Genomic DNA, 22,017 nt, shown 5'->3' with positions numbered 1-22,017 from the left:
TGACTGATAATTTTCAACAATGAGATCCCTTTGATGCTTTGTAAACTCTTTGCGAACCATGGCTATTGCTGTAGCAGGCAACTGAGTAAATTGTCAGGAAAATCCTACTAGGACAACTGAACTTTATTTGCGGGTTATCACTCTAACTGATGGCAGGTGTGTACCCAAGAACACTGAATGTTGTAAGTAAAACAAAAGGTGCTTCAACAAAGTATTAGTTTAAGGGTAATCACACTTATGCAACCAGCTTATTGTATGTTTTTTATTTTTTATATTTTTTCCTCTAACAGATTAGTTTGTTTTTCAATTGAATTATACAGGTTATAGGTCACATTAAAAGTGGGAAAAGTTCTGAAATTATTTTTTGTGGTCTCATTTTTATATCACAAAAACCTGGCATTTTAACAGGGGTGTGTACACTTTTTATATCCACTGTGTGTGTGTGCTTGTGTGTGTATATATAAAATCTTATCTGACAAAGAACGCTGAAGCTCAAAAGCTATGGCTGACGACATCCTTTCGCTAAAAGCGACAAACGAGATCTAAGATATGTTACGGGTTGGTGCATTACTGGTGAGGGAGAAGCTCGAGACCTTTTTTGGTTACCACAAGCTATAGCAACAGCAAAGCTGGATCAGCAGTTGAGGATAGAATGAAAACTGACACCATCAGATCCCGACTTTTAGTCAGCTCATCTCGAGCTAACAGTCTGGTTGTGTGGAAGGTGCCCTGAAAGCTTTATAAGCTGGCAGCTGTTATATTCTAAGCAAAATTTAACTTGTATACTTAGGCTAATGCAGCAGTGATCCTAAAGAACATGAGACATATCAGTACTGGATTTATACTGGGGTCTTGTGTCACCTGCATGTACGCCATCACAAGCAACAGATTAGCATTATCCTCAATAGGGAATATGGCAGCTTGACGATAAGTAGGTTTGTAAACCAAAATGTTCAAATACGAAGTTATGCACTTACCATAACGATCCATGTGAGTTGTTCCATCTCACAGTCATTCTTCACTGATGGGTTCGGAGACGATCCATCGGCTCTGACACAGTCATTAGCAAAGCTCATGGTTTACCAGTAGCTGGAGACCAAGCCCCCTTAACCCATGATGCACTGCAGGAATTACCTCAGATCTTGTTTGCTGCGTGTACCGTATTCCTTGTAAGAGAACTACTCTCCCAAGAGAAAAGAAGGATTGAATAACCAGGATGAGACCAGCCTATAGGTCAACTATCAGCCAGGTGGGGGACAAAGGGAGGGATGCAAGAATGACAGCAAGATGGAACAACTCACATGGAACGTTATGGTGAGTACATAACTTCTTAATGTGAAGTTGTTCAATCTCGCCGATCATTCTTCACTGATGGGTAGCATCCCCAGCACCCTCAATCTTGGGTGGGTCATGGGAGTACATTCTTCAGGACCATAGACCCAAAGGAAGTCCTGTCCCTGGAGGCCTTTATCAACTGTGTAATGAATGATAAAGGTATGAGGTTTAGACCAAGTGGCTACAGCACAAATGTTATCAAGGGGCAATTTGGCTTGAAATGCAGAAGACGTAGAAACTGCTCTGGTATAATGAGCTTTAATCTTGTGTAGTAAGGGCATACTAGCAGCTGAATAAACAAAAGTGATACAATCAGACAATTATTTAGAAAGTGTTGTTTTAGCTACTGGTCTACCTTTTCTGGCTTCAGAGAAAGACACAAAGAGCTGGTCTGATTTTCTAACCTCTTTTGTTCTGTCCAAATAATATCTGAGCTGTCTGTGAATGTCAAGTTTGTGCAGCATGTACTCTAATTTGTTGGAATGGTTAGGGAAGAAGACTGGTAACTCAATGACTTGGTTGATATTAGATTCCGAACAAACTCTGGGTAAAAAGGAGGGGTTTGACCTAAGAGATCAGCATGAAAAATCAAATAAGGGGGGCTGATAGATGAGGCTTGAAGTTCTGACACTCTGCGGGCAGAAGTAATAGCCACCAGAAATATGGTTTTCAATGATACAAATTTGAGATCACAAGATTATGCTGGTTCTAATGGGGGAAGAATTATGTGAGACAGCATAAAGTTTAGATTCCAAGGAGAATAAGGAGTTTTCACTGGAGTTCTCATGTGGAAGGTTCCTTTGAGAAAAGCCTTGGACAACTTGTGGGACATTTTGTTTAGCCCGTCCACTCCGAGATGAAAGTTAGATATAACAGCCAACTGGACCCGAACTGTAGCAGCTGCAGCTCCTTCATTAAAAATCATAGTCAAGAATTCTAAAATGGATGTCAAAGGGGCTTGATAAGGATCAATGTTCTGCTTAGAAGCCCATATGGAAAATCTCTACTAAGATATAGTCTTCTGGTGGACGGCTTATGAGACGACAAGAGGATCTGCCTCGTCTCATCAGAAAGATCATGAAGCATGGTATGAGGGGAATTGGAGCAGCCAAGCTGTGAGCTTCAGTGACTGCAATGAAGGATGGAGGTCCCCCGACAGATGTGTCAGAAGGTCTGGAACTGGGTCCAGAATCCATGGATCCTCCAATAGGTGATGATGAAGAAACGGGAACCAAATCTGCCAAGGCCAACGAGGGGGGCTATGAGTATGATAGTCCTTCCCAGCAACATTGCTTTCTGTAGAAGTCTGGGTATAAGTGGGATTGGAGGGAACGCACAGAGGAGACCCGGGGGCCAATCGTGTATGAGTGGGTCTCTCAGAGGTTGTCCTGGAGGGGGAATCAGGGTAAAGTAGCTTCTGCATTTCGTGTTGACATGGCTGGCAAAAAGATCACAGCAAGGCTGGCCCCATTTGCGGAAAATCCTGTCTGCAATCTCTTGTTTGAGGGACCACTCTTGTGGCAACAAAATTGCCCTGCTCAGTTTGTCTGCTATCACGTTGGATCTCCCCGGGATGTGTGTTGCCAACAGAAAGCACTGGGAGGAGACAGCTCACTGCCACACTCTGAGGGCTTCTCGGCAAAGGGGGTAAGACTTGGTCTCGCCTTGCTTGTTCAAGTACCAGACTACTGACATGTTGTCTGCCTGAATTGCAATCGTCCCTAGAGGAAGAGAGTCCTGAAAGTACTGCAATGCCAGAAGTACTGCTCTCATCTCCAGAACATTGATATGCAGGTGTGATTCTTGATCTGTCCATGTGCCTTGGGTGGACATTCCCTGAAAATGCCCCCCCACCCTATCAGGGAAGCGTCCGTGGTCACAGTGGCTACCGGAGGGGGTAGAACAAAGGGGCATCCTATAGTTACATGAAGAGACGTCAACCACCACTGGGGATATCTCTTGCACGAGTTTGTGATCAAAATCATACGACTCACTGGAAGTTCCTGATAGGAATACTGGGTGAACAGCAGCCACTGAAGAATCCGCATATGCATCCTTGCTAATGGTATGGCCAAGATGCCTTCAGCCATCAAACCTAATACTTTTAAGACTTCTACGTTTGGTGCACTGTCCTTCAACACTAATGAGATGACACATGCTGGCGAAGGAGAAAGACCCTCTCGATTGCTAGATGTAAAGTGGTGTTTGAAGTTTCTAACTCTGCCCCTATAAAGACAATATGCTGCAATGGCGACAAGGCAGATTTTTCTGAGTTGATTGTAATGCCTAAGTGATGGCAGAGTGTCAGAGTGTTATTCCCTTGCCTGAATAAGTTGATGCCTGGTGGTGGAGGTAAGAAGCCAATCGTCTAGGTGCGGAAACACCTGGAATCCTAGACACCTCAGATGAGCCGTGACCACTGCCATGCATTTGATGAACACTCTGGGGGCTGTAGTGAGACCAAAGGGTAGGGCTCAAAATTGATAATGATTGGCTCCCAGCCGGAAAAGTAAATGATCTCTGGATGGCCTAGCCATTTTTATTTGGTAGTACACATCCTTGAGATCTATTGAGCACATCCAATTGTCCCTGCCTAAAAAGAGAAGTATTAATTGTAGCATGACCATCCGGAACTTCTCTTTCTTTACAAATTGGTTGAGTCTGCTGAGGTCGAAAATAGCTTTCCAGTCCCGTTTTCTTTGGAACCAAAATGAATCTCGAGTAAGTTCCGGATCCTATTTGGTCTGCTGGGACTGGCTGGATGACTCTTTGCTAGCAACTTGCAGACCTCTATAGTTGCTTGTTCCTGTAACTGGGTGAAACATCCGGGATTCTCCTTGGGGGCGAGGGTTGAGTGGAGAAAGTACAGTTTTGTACCTACCATAAATGTAGATGTTCGAGTGGTTATACTGCTGCAGTCATCACACTTGGGTTATCCTGTCGTCAGGCGGTCCCGCAGTCAGCCGAATCCCAAAGTCTTGGTCCGGCGTCGGTTGTCGTCGCCTCTTCCCTGACGTCAGTGCGACAGGGGTATAAAAGAGAAAGCCGACGCCATTTTCTTCAGTTTTTCTTGCCCCAGATGTCAGGTGCCCCTAAGTAGGAAGGCAATACAATAGCTATGCAACAATACCTTAGTAGATAAGCAATAGTACTAGCTGTTAGCAAATACACCATATAGACATGCATCCAATAGATTGAGGTACATGGAGTTGTAACTAACACCCTGGTATGTAGAGGGGATGGAAGGAGGGTAACCTGGACTGCAGCAGTATAACCACTCGAACATCTACATTTATGGTAGGTACAAAACCGTACTATGTTCATCGTGCTATACTGCTGCAGTCATCACACTTGGGTAGAATCCCAAAGCTATGGAAGGGTGGCTGGTACTAAACTGGGTTAGGTGATGCTAGGATGCCCTGCAGAACTGCAGTGACAAAACCAGCCCTGGTTTTTGAGTATAATGGAAGATTGCAGTGCTTGGTAAAGGTGTGCACTGAACTCCAAGTAGCTGCCTCCAGAATGTCTTTGGTTGGAACTCCTCTGAAAAAGGCAGCTGAGGTTGCAGTAGCCCTGGCAGTATGGGATCTAATATTGACAGGCACTGCCTTCCCATGCTGCGAGTAGCAAAAGCGGATACAATGTGCTATCCATTTGGAGATGGTCTGTTTTGAAATAGCCTTTCCTTGTGAACCTGCAGCATATGATACAAAGAGTTGATCAATTTTTCTGAAGATCTTTGTCTTATCTAAATAGTAACGTAGCTGTCTGTGAATGTCCAAAGAGTGAAGGAGCCTTTCTCCTTTATTCTGTGGGTTAGGATAAAAGGTGGGTAAAATTAATGGTCTGATTCAAAGCCACACTGGATACTACCTTGGGCATGAAGGTAGGGTTAGTTCATAAAGAGACTCTGTCCTGATGGAAAATGATGAAAGGTTCCACTGCCATGAGTGCTTGTAGTTCTGAGACCCTGCGTGCTGAGGTAATAGCCAGTAACAAGGCTGTTTTCCAAGACAAGTATTGTAGTTCTGCTGAGAATGCTGGTTCGAAAGGAGGTAGTGTTAACTTTTCTAAAACGAAGTTCAGGTCCCAAGTTGGTGTTGGTGGTTTTCTGGGGGGTCTTATATTCTTATCCCCTCTGAGAAACTGTCTAAGTAAAGGGTGTGAGAAAATTGGGGGATCCGTATTATATTGAGCTGAAATGGCTGAAGCATGGATCTTAATGGAGCAGAAGGAAAGGCCTTTGTGTAGCATCTCAGTTAGGTATTGCAGTATGTGAGGAATGTTTGGAATCCAAGGATTTTGACCTTTAGCCTGGTGCCATGCACAAAATCTTTTCCATTTGTCTGAGTAAGTCTTCCTGGTGCTGGGCCTCCTGGCCTCCATAATTACATTCAGGACGTCCTTTGAGAGAAGTGTTGATTGATAATTTAAGGAATTCTCCATGCAGCTAAATTTAAAGTTCTGAGCTGGCTGTGACGGGTTTAATAGTTTTTCGGAGTCAACAGTAGTGGGAATTGAGGCAAGATCCATGGAGGGCTGTGAGTCAAGTTCCTTAGTAATGGGTACCAGTGCTGGCGTGGCCAGTTCGGAGCAATGAGGATCATTTGTGGTCTCTCTGATCTGACCTTCAGTAATACCTTGGTCAATAGAGGTAGTGGAGGGAAGGCATAGACTGTCAGTGTTGTCCAACTGAATGATAGAGCGTCCACTTTCCAGGCTAGGGAGTGATAAGTCCTTGTGCAGAATTTCTGTAATTGGCAATTGTTGGGGGATGCAAATAGATCTATGTCTGGACATCCCCATCTTTGGGTTATCATTGAAAATACTTGTGGGTGTAGTCTCCACTCGTGGGGGTCTGCCATGTTTCTGCTTAATTCGTCTGCCAATATATTTTCCTTTCCTGGCAGGAATTGTGCTTGTAGTTGTACTTGGTAGGTCAAAGCTGTGTTCCATAAGGTCATAGCCTGTCTGCATAAAGGGTAGGAGTGTGTTCCTCCCTGTTTGTTTATGTACCACATAACTGTGGTGTTGTCTGTCCTTATTAGAAGTTGTCCTGGATGCAAGAGGTCCTTGAAGGCTGTCGGGGCATTTTGCACAGCTAGCATCTCCTTTTGGTTGATGTGAAGGTGCATTTGTTTTGCAGACCATTTGCCCTGTATGCACTGTCCTGCCATGTGTGCTCCTCAGGCGTAGTCTGAAGAATCTGTTGTCATGGTTTGGATTGATGGAGGTAAGACGAAAGGAAGACCCTTGTTTGTTTGACATGCTTGAGCCCACCATAGGAACTCTTTTTGAAGGCAGGGAATGATAGGTATATTTGTTTCGAGGCTGTGCCTGTGTTGAGACCATACACTTTTCAGGTACCATTGTAATTTTCTCATATGCAGCTTTGCATATGGGATTAGTTGAATGCATGATGCCATGAACCCCAATGCCTGCAGGATTTTCCTTGTAATGAGCTGGGTAAAAGTTGCCATCTTTTTGAAGTATTGAGTCCATTGCTTTTGTTTGTCTGGCATGAGGTAAGCCATCTGGGCAGTTGTATTTAAGCTGACACCCAGGAATATTATTTGTTGCGAGGGTATTAGTTTTGACTTCTTTTTGTTTACTGTGTATCCTAGGCAACTGAGCAGCTGTGTTACAAAAGCCAGATGCTGTAAAAGAATGTCCTTGCTGTCCGCTTGGATCAGGCAGTCATCCAGATATGGGTAAATTTGTATTCCTCGTTGTCTGCAATATGCAATTACTGATGCCAGGCATTTTGTAAATACTCTGGGCGCAATAGATAAGCCAAAGGGCAGTGCAGAGAATTGATAACGCGTTGTACCTGCCAAAAATCTGAGGTATCTTCTGCAATCTTGTCTGATAGGGACATGCAGGTATGCCTCTTTGAGGTCCAACGTTACCAACCAAGACTCCTTGCCCAGCATGGGAAGGAGCTGCTGTAGAGTGAGCATTTTGAATTTGGGTACCTCCAGGTATGTGTTCAGAATTGACAGGTCTAAGATGGGCCTCCAGGCTTTGTCCTTTCTTGGGACTAGAAACAGTCTTGAGTAAAAACCTTGACCTTGCTCTTTTGTAGGTACCTTTTGAATTGCTTTCATATCCATGAGAGCTGAAATTTGCATTTGAGCCTCTGCCCATTGGTTTGGAGGCAGATTTGGCATGCCTCTCATCCGAAGTGTAGAAATGAAATCTGTAGCCTCGGGTAATAATGTCCAGAATCCATTTGTCCTTTGTTATGATGCGCCAATTTTGTGGAAATAGAGCCAGTTTCCCTCCCAAAGGTGCTGCCAGGGCAATTTTGCTTGGCAGGCGAAGAGGGAAGTCATTGTGTTTGTTTCCTGAAAGGTTGAGATCTTTCGTCTCCACCTCTTTGAGTTGATGTATGCCATTGTCTAGGCCTGAAAGAACCTTGTGGCTGGCCTCTGCCCCTTGGGCAGCTGTACCTACCTCTTTGGGGTCTGCCTGATGCAGAAAAGGACCAGTTTTTTGATGGCCAGTTTCTGCTGAAACGAGGAGGTTGTACCTGTAAAAAATCTTTAACTGTTTGCATAGATTTTGCCTTTTCTTCCATTTTCTTCAAAACTTCCTCTGCTTTGACACCAAATAACACATCTTTCTGCAATGGGGCATCCAATAACTTTGCTTTGACATGTTCTGGTAAGGCTTGTTCTTTAAGCCAAGCATGCCTACATATGACAGACCCTGTGACAGCTGCTCTACATGAGGCTTCCAATGAATCAAAACCACACTGTAAGGTATGTTTTCCCACTTGTTCTGCTGCATGCAGCAAATCCTGTATCTCTTTCAAATATAGTTGATTTGTCTGAGGGATCAGCTTCTGCTTTAACTGTGTAATCAAATACTGTTGGTATTTTAGCATGTGGAATTGGCAGTTTAATGCCCTCATGGCCAAAGTGGCAGAAGTATACACTTTCTTTCCCCATCTTTCTAATGCTTTGGAATCTCTTTCAGAAGGGAGTGGATTCTTAGCAGTAGATGCCTTAACCCCTTTGGGACCCTGGGAAATAGTCTTGGGGTCTGCATTAGGGCTTTTGTATAGAAACTTATGAGTATCAGGAACTCGGTAGTATCTGTCTGGTTTAGCTGGAGCTGGAGGTAAGGAATCTGGGTTTAAACTGGATTCAGAGAAAACATCATCCAAAATGTCTAAAACTGGAGGAATTGCCAGGGGTCTATGCTGTGGAAGAAAAAGAAACTCACGGAGTCTTTTCTTGGAGTCAGAGTAATCTTGGCCTTCCCAGTGGAAGTGTTCCCTCATGGTGTGTAAAGTTTCCCCAAAAGAGTAGTCTTCAGGGGGGGAGACAGATGGAATGGACTCTTCAGCATCTGAATCTTCATAAGGAGGGAAGGAGTAATTCTGGTCGTCAGAGTTGACTGAGGAAACGGATGCTTGGTCAGAGGAAGGATAATCTTCCTCCAGTCTAGGCCTTTTATCAGGTGGGGGTTGGGATCCCCTGATAAGGGTAATTAAATCCTCGGCCATCTTAAGCATCTGTTTTTAGGCATAGGGGCCTGTGGGGGGGGGTGTGGCCCCGGTTTTCTAACTTTCAAGGGGGCTTTGAGCTTAGCATAAGGCTTGGCAGGGGCAGTTGTCGATTTGAACACACTCTGAGACCGAAGGTCTATTCAAAGTTTCCGGATCCCCGTCGGGGCTGGAGTCCGAGGAGTGAGGTGGAACCGGATCCTGAGGCCCAACGGTTTCGGTTTGGGATGCCATCAGAAATTTTGAATCAGCGGTAGTCAGGGGCTGTGAAGGCGCCTCGCTGAAAACCAGAGAACCGGCGTCAGGCCTAGCTGAGGCCTCGGTATCTGGTCTTGGCCTTGGCTGCCGGTCCTTATCTTCGCGTTTTTTAATCATTGCTAATGTCGGTTGCTTCGACTGCATGCTATAGTTAAAATTTCTGCCAAAATAATGCTGGGCGAATTATGCCCAACGCTTTATTGTACGTTTGTTGAACCTAGCACAGAACCGACAACCAGAGACATCGTGGTCTGGGCCTAGGCAAGGAATACAATAAGAATGAAAATCCTTATGAGGTATTTGCTTCCCACAAGAAATACAATTATTAACTTTGTCTGACATCGGTCTGAGGCAAGAAAAGTTTCCCCAACGGGGTACTTAGCTTTAGAGAAGACTTCAGGCTGAAACTCGATTCGAAAATTTCAGGAGCTGGCCGACCGGCACTTGCGAACTGCTTCTGCTTCGGGCACCGCGCAGCAAGAAAGACTGAAGAAAATGGCGTAGACTGTCTCTTTTATACCCCTGTCGCACTGACGTCAGGGAAGAGGCGACGACAAACGACACCGGACCAAGACTGCGGGACCGCCTGACGACAGGATAACCCAAGTGTGATGACTGCAGCAGTATAGCACGATGAACATCGGTATGAAATACCCTCTGGAAATAATATTTTGTACCCAGCAGTCATTTGTTACATCATGCCAGGCATTTGGGTACAAAGATAAGTGACCCCCGACTGCCTCCAGAGCAGGACAGTCAGGTCTCCCTTCAGGAGCACTGTTAGAGTTGACCAGAGAAGTGATCTCTGTCACCCTGGTGTTGCGGACCCCCTTTGACGCGAGGGCGGCGTCTTCCATTGTTACCCCCTCCTCTGCCCCTAGAGGGGAGTTGACCATGTGTGTCCTGTTGGGCTCCTTGCGCTTTTCGGAACCACATTTTCCCTCCCCATTGGCCTTTGGGGTAAGGCCAAGTAAGGGTGGAAAAACAGACTCAGACGGCAGAGTCTTTCCCTCTTGCTCCCACCTCGTGAGAGTTTCCTTCACTCTGGGCCCAAAGAGAGATGAGCTATCAAAAGGGGTGCTGACAAATGAAGACTTAAAAAGGGCTCCGCGGGGGAACAAAAGCGCATCCAGGAATGTCATCTTAGCACAACTCCTGTACCTGCTGCCCTACTCGTCCCACCAGCTGCATATGATGAGAGACACATGGACGGGTTCATGATGGAATTTAGGGTAGCGAGCTGGGCGACAACTTTGTCAGAAGCCCCTGCAGCTACAGTACCCTGAACAGCATCTCCCAACTCCTTAAGGAGATCTCTTTGCAGTCTGGTGAATTGGGTCCAATAGTTCAGGGATCGGAGTGTTAAAGTCGCTGAACAAAACCTGCATTTCCCATATCGATCCATGATCCTGGACTCTCTGTTAGGAGGCTGGATTGACGAGGAAGTCTCAGACATTTCCTACTTGGTGGCCGCCACCACCACCATGGCATCAACAGGGGCTCCCTTGGACAAAAAGGCCATCTACGGGGGCAGAAATGAACTTGTTGGGCCTCCGAGGGACAAGCTCCATGGACTCCGGTGACTCCCATGCCCTTCGAGAGACCAGCTGCATGAGCTCTTCAAAGGGCAGAGACACCCAAGAGGTGGAAGGTTGAGACCTGAAAGCCTTCAGAAGAACTGAGTCACCCTCAGTAGGGCGTTTGGACTGCCAATCACCCCTCTACCTAAGGATGTAGAGTATCTCCGCAAAGGAGATTTTCTCAGAGGGGGATCGTGGGGACACTTCTGACTCATCCAAGCCAGTGTCAGATGTCAAAGACTCCTATGGGGAGTCGAAGTGTCTCCTCTTACACAATCTCTTCCTGGGGACCTCCTCAGTGGGAGCCTCTGAGGAGGTCTCGGAAGAGCAAGGGGCACCCTGTGGGGCTACGTGAGGCTCAGGATCTCTACGCGTAGCCTGGATGATGGAGGCAGAAGTGGACACAGGCACTTTGGGGGAAGAAGAGGCCAGACCTGGTGTTGACGATGTCTTTGGAGACAAGGCTCTCCTCACGGCTTCAAAAGTATCACAGCTCAGATGAAGAGGAGTTGATGGGCCCGAGGGAACCGCCATACCTTCCCACACCGAGGCCGTGGGCTCTGAGCCGAAGGTAGGAGCTGAGCTCATCTGAGCCGAGGCCCCGAGAGGAAGAGTCGGTGCGACTATCCTCCCTGGACCCGACAGGAGAGTCTCGGCACCTAGAGTCCCCGGTCGGCACCAAGGACATCACAGGACATCAGAGTAGATGGAACCGATGACCCCAGAGGAGGTCTCGGCTTCAAAGGCTCCACGAACAGCAGGTCGGCCCCCTCCATCTCCTAAGAACCGGTACAGCTCTGAGGAGAAGCAGTCAAATCCGGGATGGTGGTCTTCGGATCCGATGCCGGGGTCGAAGCCGACAACAATTTGGCAAGGCCTGGTGCCCATAAGAGCTTCTGCACCAATCGGTCCATATCCAAATCCAAGAGGCTGACAGAAGATCTAGAGGAGTGCACCGAAGGTGCCGATTGGAGTAGTGGAGATGCATGTCTCTCAGAGACCGGCTCCAAAACTGTGGGCCGGCTCTGAAATGAAGAGATGCTCTGCTCCAAGAACTGTGGAGCCGAAGTCCCCGAATCCTCCACTTTCTTAGACTTTTTAGATGCCTTGGAGTTGGTAGAGGATTTTGACAATTTAGAGGACTTGCTGGCTCCATCCTGGACAGTCAAAGCTTCAGTAAAAGGATGTTTCAGCAAACCTCGATCGACAAGCTTCCTTTTCCTCTCCAAAAGAACCCTTGAAGAAAAGGAATGGCAAATGCTGCAGGACTCCTGCAAGTGCACCGTACCCAAACAATACATGCACTGAACGTGCCCATCAGTGAGACATCTTTTGCCTGCAGTCTGGACATTTTTTGAATCCAGACTTTCGGTGCTTGTCTTTTTCCTCAGACATAATACGGAACTAGGCTTAACTATACAAGTAATACACAGACTATACAGTCTAATACAACCTAGAGAAATAACTATCCTAGGTTCAAGATAACACTTCTAATAACCAATACAGTCTAACAATTGCCCAGAGAAAAACGGAGCCAACAGTTTAATACAACCTAAAGTAAAAACTATCCTTAGGCTCAAAATAATACTTTAAATATGAAACACACTAACAATGGCCTGGGAAAAGAGGCCAACTCTACTGAAAATGTAACAGCACACTATCTACAGTAGGAAAAATATAACACACACTACTTGTGTATATATAGAAGAAACGCACACACTGAATAACTAGACCTAACACGAGGCCACTACAAATATACTAAGTAATGAAGTACCAAGGGAATAGGTCAAAAGAGACAATGACAGGAGCTTAATATATCACTAAACTATCTATGAAAGTTAAAGACGTTTTCAAAAAAAAAACTTGCGAAAAGCGATTTTTGTGTCAAAAAAGGCTCGAGCAAACTGGAACCACTGAGATTCGCACCGTGGCAAACTAGATCCAAGGTAATTCCAGCAGTGCATCATGGGATAAGGGGCTTGGTCTCGAGCTACTGGTAAACCTTGAGCTTTGCTAATGGTCGTGTCGGAGCCGATGGATCGGCTCCGAACCCATCAGTGAAGAAGGATCGGCGAGACTGAACAACTTCACATTCTATCATTATAGTGATCTTCCCCAAAGAAGGCATGGCATTTTCTGTTGGTGATACCTTTAACAGGCCTTGCATCACCGTGTGTCACATACTAATAGCAGCTGGATTCCAGCATACGCTACAGCAAGGAGAAGGGAGTAGCAGAGAGGCCCTGACAGTTTCAGATACCATCACTTCCAGGTATGCAAGCCAAGATGTGATTACTTCCTGCAAAAATGATACTTCATGAAAAGATCAGAGGAAATCATATAGAAACGAAGCTCAAAGACCATCCTAGCTAAAGTTAAACCATGACCTACATTATAGTACATCTGCTTGATGTCAAAAGCAGATAAGCCTATGTAGTATGCCCTTTTAAGTGCATTTAGCATTTTACATCCCCCACCATCTATCCACACCTTCCTGACTCCCTTTCTTTCATTGCCTCATGCTTTCTTCAATGTCTCTGTGGATTACCTCTCCATCATCTGTTTTCAGTAGTCCACTCCACAGGCCTACACCTCTCTCTGTGAACAAGTATATTAGGACTTCTAGGAGTGGTTAGTGCCTCCAACCTGCTGCTCATGCCCTCTCCTTGTCCCCTTAGTCTTTCCTAGTCAGGATGACCCCATTTGCTTCTCCCTAACAATTTCCTGTGCACCAATATTATGCTCACCTTCCCTACTATAACCCTCCAATCCCACAGATCTTTCTGTGGATTTTCTCTAGATTTCTTCTAGTAGCCTGACATCTCCTTGTATATCCTCCAGAACTGCATGCAGTACTCAGTGTGTAGTTTGCACAGGGCTATGCAGAATAGAAGCATTACTTCTTTGCTTCTGGAATTTAACCCCCATAAGATATACACCAACATTATGTTTGGTGCCACCTCTACTCTCTCACTCTGCTCCAGGTGGTCCAGACAAGGTATGCTCAGCACCTCTAGAGGCTAGTCCTGTTCTGTTGCCGCCAGCTCTATTTCCCCCAGTTACTTAGCCATAGCAATCCTGATATGAAGTGAGTGCAGTAGTCTGCATTTCTTTGCACTAAACCACAACAGCCACTTTTTGCCCACTCATTCAGCCTTTCTAAATGCTTCCCTACAGTCTTCATCCCATCCTCCACTGCAGGAGCTATCTTTGTGTCATCAGCAGAAGCAGAAGGAGAGAGAGAGAGAAAGTGGACAAACCACTGTGGTACTCCCAGTCATTTTTCTAATAACTGACTTGACATGATTTACCACATTATGAATGGTCCAGTTTAAAAAGCTTGAAAGAATGAGGAAAATACCATCTCTGGTAACTTGAAAAAAAATGGACCACACTGGAAAAAGTCAGATATCTGAAACACTCAAAATTATTACAGAAATGAAGAAATTATTTTTACACCACAAGTTATTACAGTGCCATCTGCTCTACTTGCAATGTTGTCAAGTTTAGAAAAAACACTCTTTAAACTTAACAGAGAAACCAGGATGACATTATCAGGCCATTACAAAGCCTGACCTTCTGAGAAGGTAGTGAATTAACAGCTATGTATGATTTGCAAATTTTAAATAAGACTTGCACATTTGATGTTTGGCATCAGGCACACTCAGGTTTATGTTATGTGACTTGCTATTGGTTTAAGTATGTCATGATTCCAAAAGAATTGATCTCAGTGTATGTGACTTAAATCTGATGTAAACCTGCTTTACAAATAAACTTTACACCAGTCAATCATTTACACCAAGAACAAATCTTTCTGAAAGCGGCCCCTAAATTCTGAACCAAATTTTGCCAAAATTCGTACTTTTGTCCTTTATGTAAACTTCACCTGAAAATGAAATATTTATAGCGTATTATACATATTAAAATGGAAAACTTTCCACTGAATGTGTGTTTCCCCCACAACTGATGGTATTTCTAAACTACAGAATCAAAATGGCACTCTGACTTTACAGTACAAATGTAAGCTAGACAAAACAACTCTGCAGAAGAAAAAAAAAAAAACGTACTCACCATAACGTTCCATATGTGTTTTTCATTTTGCATTCCAGAAGTTTCAAACTCCTCCCTTTACCCATAATGCTCCATCCACCTAACATACCTCAGAATGAGTTTGCTGCCCCTAGATGTAAAAGGGCAGTGGTAGAATAGGTAAAAGAGAAGCTGGACCTCAAATAAGGAAAAATAGATTCCTATACCAATCTTAGATCTCTCCAAAAGTATATAAAGGGAGGGGATAAGTGGGTGGGGAGTTGAGGAAGAATGAAAATGGATAAGACACATGGAACATTATGGTGAGTACATAACGTTTTAATCTGATGCTGTCATTTTTATTCATTCCTCAACTGATGAGACAAAGTCCCCAGCTACCACAACCCTTGGAGGACCTTAAGAAGGATAATCCAGAGCAATGCTGAGCCAAACGCTGCTCTGTTCAGAATCCTAGAGACCAGATCCAACTTGTAATGAGCAATAAAATTATGTGGATTAGCCCAGGTTGCAGCCGCAGAAATATCATCTGTGGATGCTCTAGTGCAAAAAGCTGAAAAAAAAACAGCGTCATAGATCTGGTGGAACTGGCCCTCTGAGGTTTTGGCAAAGATAACCCCAATTTTCCATAGATAAGGGTTATACAATCAGTCAACCATTTGGCTAATGTAACTTTAGACACTGGCATGCCTTATCTGGAAGGAGAAAGGGAAACAAACAAGTGGTCAGATTTCCTAACATCTTTGGCTCTATGAAGGTAAAAAACGAAGCTGTCTATGTACATCCAACAAGACCTGTATTCTCCTTTGTTTGAGAAATTTTGAAAGAAGACTGGGAGATTAATGGCCTGATTAATATATGACTCAGAAGCTCTCTTAGGCAAAATAGATGGGTTAGTCCACAAGGAAACCCTGCCCTTATGAAAGATTAAAGAGGCTTTGAGACAGAGCCTGGAGATCAGATACTCTTCTAGCTGATGTAAAATAACCACTAGAAAAATGGATTTTCAAGATAAAAATTTGAGTTCAGCTTTGGCCGAAGGTTCAAAGGGTGATTGAATTAAGGCCTGAAACATATTTAAATCCTAAGGTGCAGGAGGGTCTTTCGATGGAGGTCTGAGCAGACAGGCTCTTTTAATAAAGACCTTGCAAAGTTTAGGAGAAGCTAAGGAAGAATTATTTTCACCCAGGTGAAAATCAGAAATGGCAGCCAACTGAATTTTGATTGAGAAACTAGCTCCTTCACTGAAAATTGAAGCTAAAAATTCAGGGATAGCTGGTATAGTTGCTGCAAAAAAGACCAAGTCTTTGCTGAGGGCCTAAAAGCTAAATCTTTTCCATTTACTACTGCAGATCCATCTAGAAGAAGCCTTGTGAGAAGGTAACAAAATGTGATGGACAGGTAGGAGAGCTTGGGCTGTTTAGCAATCAGTGAAACTGGAGAAACTATGCGGTCAACTAGAGCCCTGATATGTTCAGGTGAGTCATGTCTGTCGGGTGAGAGAGGAGGTCTGAGGTTGGATCCAGAATCCAGGGTGGATGTTGAATATGAAGCCAGGGGAACAGGAACCAAATCTGATGAGGCCAAAAATGTACTAGGATGACGACGGTGCTCTTTAACCAAACTGCTTTTTGAAGAAACTTTGGTATTAGAGGTAAGGGTGGAAAGGCATAAAGGAGACTAGAGGGCCAGTTGTGAATCAAAACATCTCTTGGTGATTCCCCCAGTGGAGGGAACAGGTCAAAGGACATGCTGCACTTGTTATTGAGGGGAGAAGTCAAAAGATCACAGCATGGCTGGCCCCATCGATGGAGAAGTTTCTCCACCACTTTGACATTGAGAGACCACTCGTGGCATCAGAAAAGACCTGCTTAATCTGTCTGCAATCACAGTGGATTTCTCCAGAAAGTGTGCTGCTATTAGAAAGATACTGGAAAAAGATAGCCCATTGCCATACCCTTATAGCTTCTTGACAAAGAGTGTAAGATTTGGTTCCCCCCACTTGTTGATGTACCAGACTAGTGATGTTGTCCATCTGTACCACAACTGCTTGGATGGGAGAATGTCCTGAAATGCCTACCCTCATCTCCAGGACACTGATACAAGTCTGGGTCACTATGAGGGACCTCGCACCTTGGACCATCCTCCCCTAGTAGTGCCCCCCCCCCCCAACCTGAGCTGGGAGGCATCTGTGGTTACAATGGCCTTAGGGAGGGGAACAACAAAGGGATGGCCTTTGCGGACCTGGTTCGACTAAATCCACCATAAAAGAAATCTTTGGCACGCTTGAGTTATCTTGACTGGCATGGATAACGGATGATGTAGAATGGACAACTGAGTCAAAGTCCGTTGAAGAATTCTCATATGGAACCTGTCAACAGAACAAGGGTGATAGTTCAGGCTTTAGGTTCCACTGCAGCAGCTATCAGTCAAGGCTGGAAGGGATGACTTATGGATCACTTTCTTGACTTGGCACTGCAGAGTACTTATTCGAGCTGAAGAAAGCGAAGCCATCTGACTGACTGTATCCAAAACACCACCAATGAACTCCAGACTCTGTGCTGGTGTGAGTTGAGATGTGCTGTAACTGACTGATATTCCTAGTAAGTAGTTCCTTGCCTGTATTAGTTGATGCCTGGATGAAGCAGTCAGGAGCCAGTCATCTAAACATGGAAACACTCGAAATACCAGCAGTCTCAAGGGAGCTGCTACAACTGCCATGCATTTGATGACTACCTGGGTGCTGTGGTTACACCAAAGGGCAGGGCTCTGAACTGATGCCTGGCTCCGAGCCTGAAATATTTCCTGGAGCACCTGTTCATTTTGATGTGATAGTACACATCCTGATGATCTATTGAGCACATTCAATCATCCTTCAGCAGAAGGAGTAGAATGGACTAAACAGTGACCATCCGAAACTTTGTGTACTGCATAAACTGATTTAAATTGCTAAGAGCCAGACTTGATCTCAAGTCCACCATCTTTTTTGGCATCGAGAATCTTGAGCAAGTTCCAAAACCTCTCTGATTGGGGGAAGGCTCTTGGATGACTCTCTTGTCTAGCAGCTTTCTTTATCTCTTGAAATGCTGCTTCCCTGTGAGTGGAACATCAGGGATTTTCAAATGAACTGTTGGAGGGGGTTGAGAAACTGGTATGATATAACCTCTTGATATAATCCTCTGCATCCATGACTCTTTTGTGATAGTTAGCCATGCTCTCTTATGCAGGGATAGACGGCCTCTGAGTGCCTCCAGAGGGGGACAGCCAGGCTACCTTTCAGAAGCACTAATAGACCTATCTGAGAAGGAATCTCTACATCCCTGGTTTTGTGAACCACCTCTGCTGTGAGGGTATCGTTTTCTGTTTGTTACCCCCCTCTACCCCTGGGGCAGAACTATCTCTATGTGACTCCTAGAAAAGACCCTGGGACTTTTTAAACCATATTTTTCTAACACTAAACTATAACTTTCTATCACCACATTCATTCCTACAGAAGGGCCTTTGAGTGGTAGAAAAACTTATACCCATGGCAGACAGGGTCTTTCCTTCCTGTTTGCACCTGGAGAGCATGTCCTTAACCTTGGGGCCAAAAAGAGATGATCCATCAAAGTGTGCAATTGAGGAATGAAGACAAATGTTTCCGCAAAATTGCATAAGTGTATCCGGCATGTCTTCTAATGGCTATGCCGGAACCAGCAGCCTGTGAGGTACCTTCCGCGGCATGGGACATCAACCTCATGGGCAAATTAGACATAGACCAAAGGGTAGTCAGCTGCGAGGAAATTCTGCTCCCATCCTTGGAGGACATGGGCCCAGAAAGAGATCTGGTAAGCTCCTTGATCACGTCTTTTTTGTAGTCTTGTAAAATGTGCCACATAATTTAGTGAACAAGTGCGAAGGTCACTGAAGCATAAACACGCTTCCCATATTTGTCCAGCACCCTGGACTTCCTGTTAGCGGGATGGACAGAGAACACTGCTCTGCTAGTTCTTTTCTTGTAGCCACAGCAATAACAATGGCATCAACAGGGACTCTCTTACTCCAGTGCATATAGTCTTGAAAAGGGGAAAGAATCTTATCTGATCTTGTAGGAATTGCCACAACCATGTCCGGCTCCTTCCACACCTGCAGAGAGACTAAGTCTACAAGCTCTCCTCACCCAGGACGTAGATGGGCCAGACCTGAAAACTTCCAGAAACACAGATTCCTCTTGGGAGATGGCATCAGAAGACCAACCACCTCTATTTCAGGAGCTTTAGGATGTCTCCAAAGCAGACATCATCAGGTGGTGATCTGGGGGACCCCTCACCCTCATCAAAATCAGTGTTTGCAGTGAGAGATTCTTGCAGGGAATCTAAGTGTTTCCTTTTGCAAGTTCACTTATGAGAGGACTTCCTCAGTGGGGTGTTCTGGGGAAGTATTGGAAGTTATAACAATGCCCCGCTGGACTGGCTGTCCCAGTGGAAGACAGGATCGAGGTTTAGTACACAGAACAGAATGTGATAAAGTAATCTGATCTGATGGGGGCAGTGGTACAGCGCTGCTGCCTCAAAGCAAGAGGTTCTCCGGTTCAATTCTCGGCTGGGGTGCCTTCTGTGTGGAGTCTGCATGTCCTCCATATGCTTGTCTGGGTTTCTTCAGGGTGGTCTGGTTTCCTCCCCCATTCCAAAGACATGCATCTCCCCAGGAATCCTCTGAAAATGTACGCTGTCCCAGTTGGCCTTTCCCAGTAAACAAATGTTAAATAAATAAATGCATGCATACATAAATAAATTTCTGCTCTCTAGACATAGATAAGACCTTGTCCACTACCTCAAAATTGAATGTGTAGGAGACAAAGAAGTCGACAAATCTGAAACTGAGCCCTCTCAGATTGTCTGCCCCTCTAGTCCCATCAGCACTCCACCTTAGGAAGGAGTCAGACCCGAGTTATGTAAAACAGAGGCTAAGACATGGCTCCAAAAGCTTCAGAGTCCACTCCAGGGCTCTGGGACCTGGCACAGATGAGTTGGCTCCAAATCTCTTCTGGCTCCAAGATGCTCAGAGCTAGTTGATTCAGAAGAACCATCGGAGTCGAAGAAACAGTATTCTTTGGCTCCGAAGAAGACAACCCCAATGATCTTTGATCTGAAGGCTCTGAAACAGGACAGATCAGACAAGGAGAAATCAAAGGGGGTGTGATCCATGGCTGGCTATCAAGTCCAGAGTGGGTAGGAGCCAAAAGGATCGCCATCTGTATCTGTGTTCTGAGGAACTTCATCACCCTGTCCACGTCTGCTTCAGAAAAGCTTCTGGAGGACTGAAGAGAGGAGGTAGTGGAAAGGGGTCTAGAATGCCTTCTGGACAATTCCTCAAGAATGGAGAGGGAAGCCTGGATGGAAGAGGCTCCAACAGCAATGGAGGAGTATGTAGCTGAGGAGATCTTGCAGCACGAGAAGTCGGATACAGTTGCGATGGATATGACTTTAGACCTAGGCAGGTGGTTCTGTGGAAAGAGCTGAGGTTGAAGTTAAAGGATGGGCAAGAGATCTTTTTCAAGTCTCCTTCTCCTTGGATTGAGGATCACCTTTAGATTTATCAGGCTTTTTAGGGGTGTGAGCCCCAGCTATACAGGAAGAAGATTTATAAGGTAAGAGACCCCTTAGAATCAGTTTGTTTTGCAGTCAATCAGGGGCGAAGAATTAAAACAGAGACCGATATTGCAGTCAATATCCAAGTGAGCCTAGCCTAAACAATAAATGCAGTCCCTGTGGGTATCAGAATTTGGAATCTTACACTCACAGGAAATGCAAGGTTTTCCAGACATACTGCTAAGCAGAAAGTTAAATAGCAGAAACCAAGTACCAGAAGAAAAGGCCCCGGCATCTAACTAGCTAACAAAACAAACTTTTTTTATTTTTATTTTGAGAAAAAAAGAAAAAGGAGACAGGCAAGGGAAATAAGAAAACTACCAACAATGCTAGAGAACAGTACTCAAGAAGTACAAAGGTAGCTAGAAAAATTATCTAAAAAAGCGGTAATTAGGAGCAACAATTAGTTTATTACAGGAGAGAGGAAAGAGACAGGTAAAATATGAAAAAAATTCAGAAATGTAAAAAAGCCAACAAGGAAAAATTTCTTAAAAGTATATCACAATGCTTGAGAATTTGCAATTCACATTTGTATCTACTGGCAGCAAATGAGATCTGAGGTACATTAGGTTGGTGGGGTATTACGAGTAAAGACTGCTTGAGAGTTCTGGGATACTACATTATGGAAGAAGCAACCGATTCAGATCTGAGTCTCTGATCCAAACCTATCAGTTGAGGAATGAATGAAAATGACATCTTGCGATCCTTCACAAGCCAAAATATTCCAAACTCCAAATATTCTAGAAGTGTACTACATTCAAATTTAATGAATACATACTCCACATGTACATTTATTAATATATAATGTACTTACACACGCAAACAGTACACTATTACAGAAAGGAGAAATCAATGTACCACTTGCCCTAGGCTTATAATTTCAGAGTTATATAGTCATAAAGCTTTACAACTCTCAGCATTACTGTATTTTCTAAACATGTCCCTCAGGACAGGGCATTATCAAGTGCCAACAACAACATACACTTTGATCTACCTACCTGTACAACAACTGTTCCTATTACAATGCTACAAAAGATGACATTGTTGAAAATTCCTTCAAACACATTCCTCTCCCCATGAATCTTGCGAGCATTGATTTCATTGAATAGCGTCATCATAACAAAAGTATTAAATATGATGGTGTAGTGCTCTGATGGCGGAGCTTTAAGTGGAGCATTTCTTCCACTATCAATATTAAAGATTTTTTCACCTGCAAATTAAAACAAGCATTTTCACTATAGTAGCTGACTGCATTTCAGCAAAAAGAAATAAATAAAAAAAATTTCACCTGCAAATTAAAACAAGCATTTTCACTGCATTTCAGCAAAAATAAATAAATAAATAAATTTCATCTGTGTACAGAAATGTCTTCAAAGCCGTATGACATCTCCAATTAGTTTTCATTACTGACTGGTGTACAGGAAAAAAGTTTTTCATCTGGCTATAAAATGCCACTAAACTATATTCTTATAACACTTTACAGTTGAAGTCTCATGCAACTTATTTAAAATTCCTGTGTATTGGCTGTACAAACTCTATAAACATGCTGTCTTTCTAAATGGAGAAAGGTGCACAGCTGGGACAGTTACTTAAGATTCCATAAGTATTCACAGTACTACTGAACCACCATCACTATCTTTTTGGTAAATTTAAG

The 22,017-nt window shown here is 44.3% G+C and overlaps 1 protein-coding gene across 1 annotated transcript in view; it reads right to left on the bottom strand.

The window, feature by feature from the left end:
* The window catches only part of ATP2B1 (ATPase plasma membrane Ca2+ transporting 1), a gene marked incomplete in the record, with an annotated part of 2,275,481 nt that overhangs the window by 385,480 nt on the left and 1,867,984 nt on the right, over window positions 1–22,017 (bottom strand). The window contains 1 exon segment of the mRNA XM_044087859.1: window positions 21,362–21,573. Within this exon segment, the coding sequence (XP_043943794.1) occupies window positions 21,362–21,573 (212 nt within the window).

This window comes from Protopterus annectens, chromosome 11.part0 (genome assembly GCF_019279795.1).
Source record: "Protopterus annectens isolate FY-2018-M chromosome 11.part0, PAN1.0, whole genome shotgun sequence".
Taxonomy (NCBI): domain Eukaryota; kingdom Metazoa; phylum Chordata; order Ceratodontiformes; family Protopteridae; genus Protopterus; species Protopterus annectens.
This window is presented reverse-complemented; position numbering and strand designations above follow the sequence as displayed.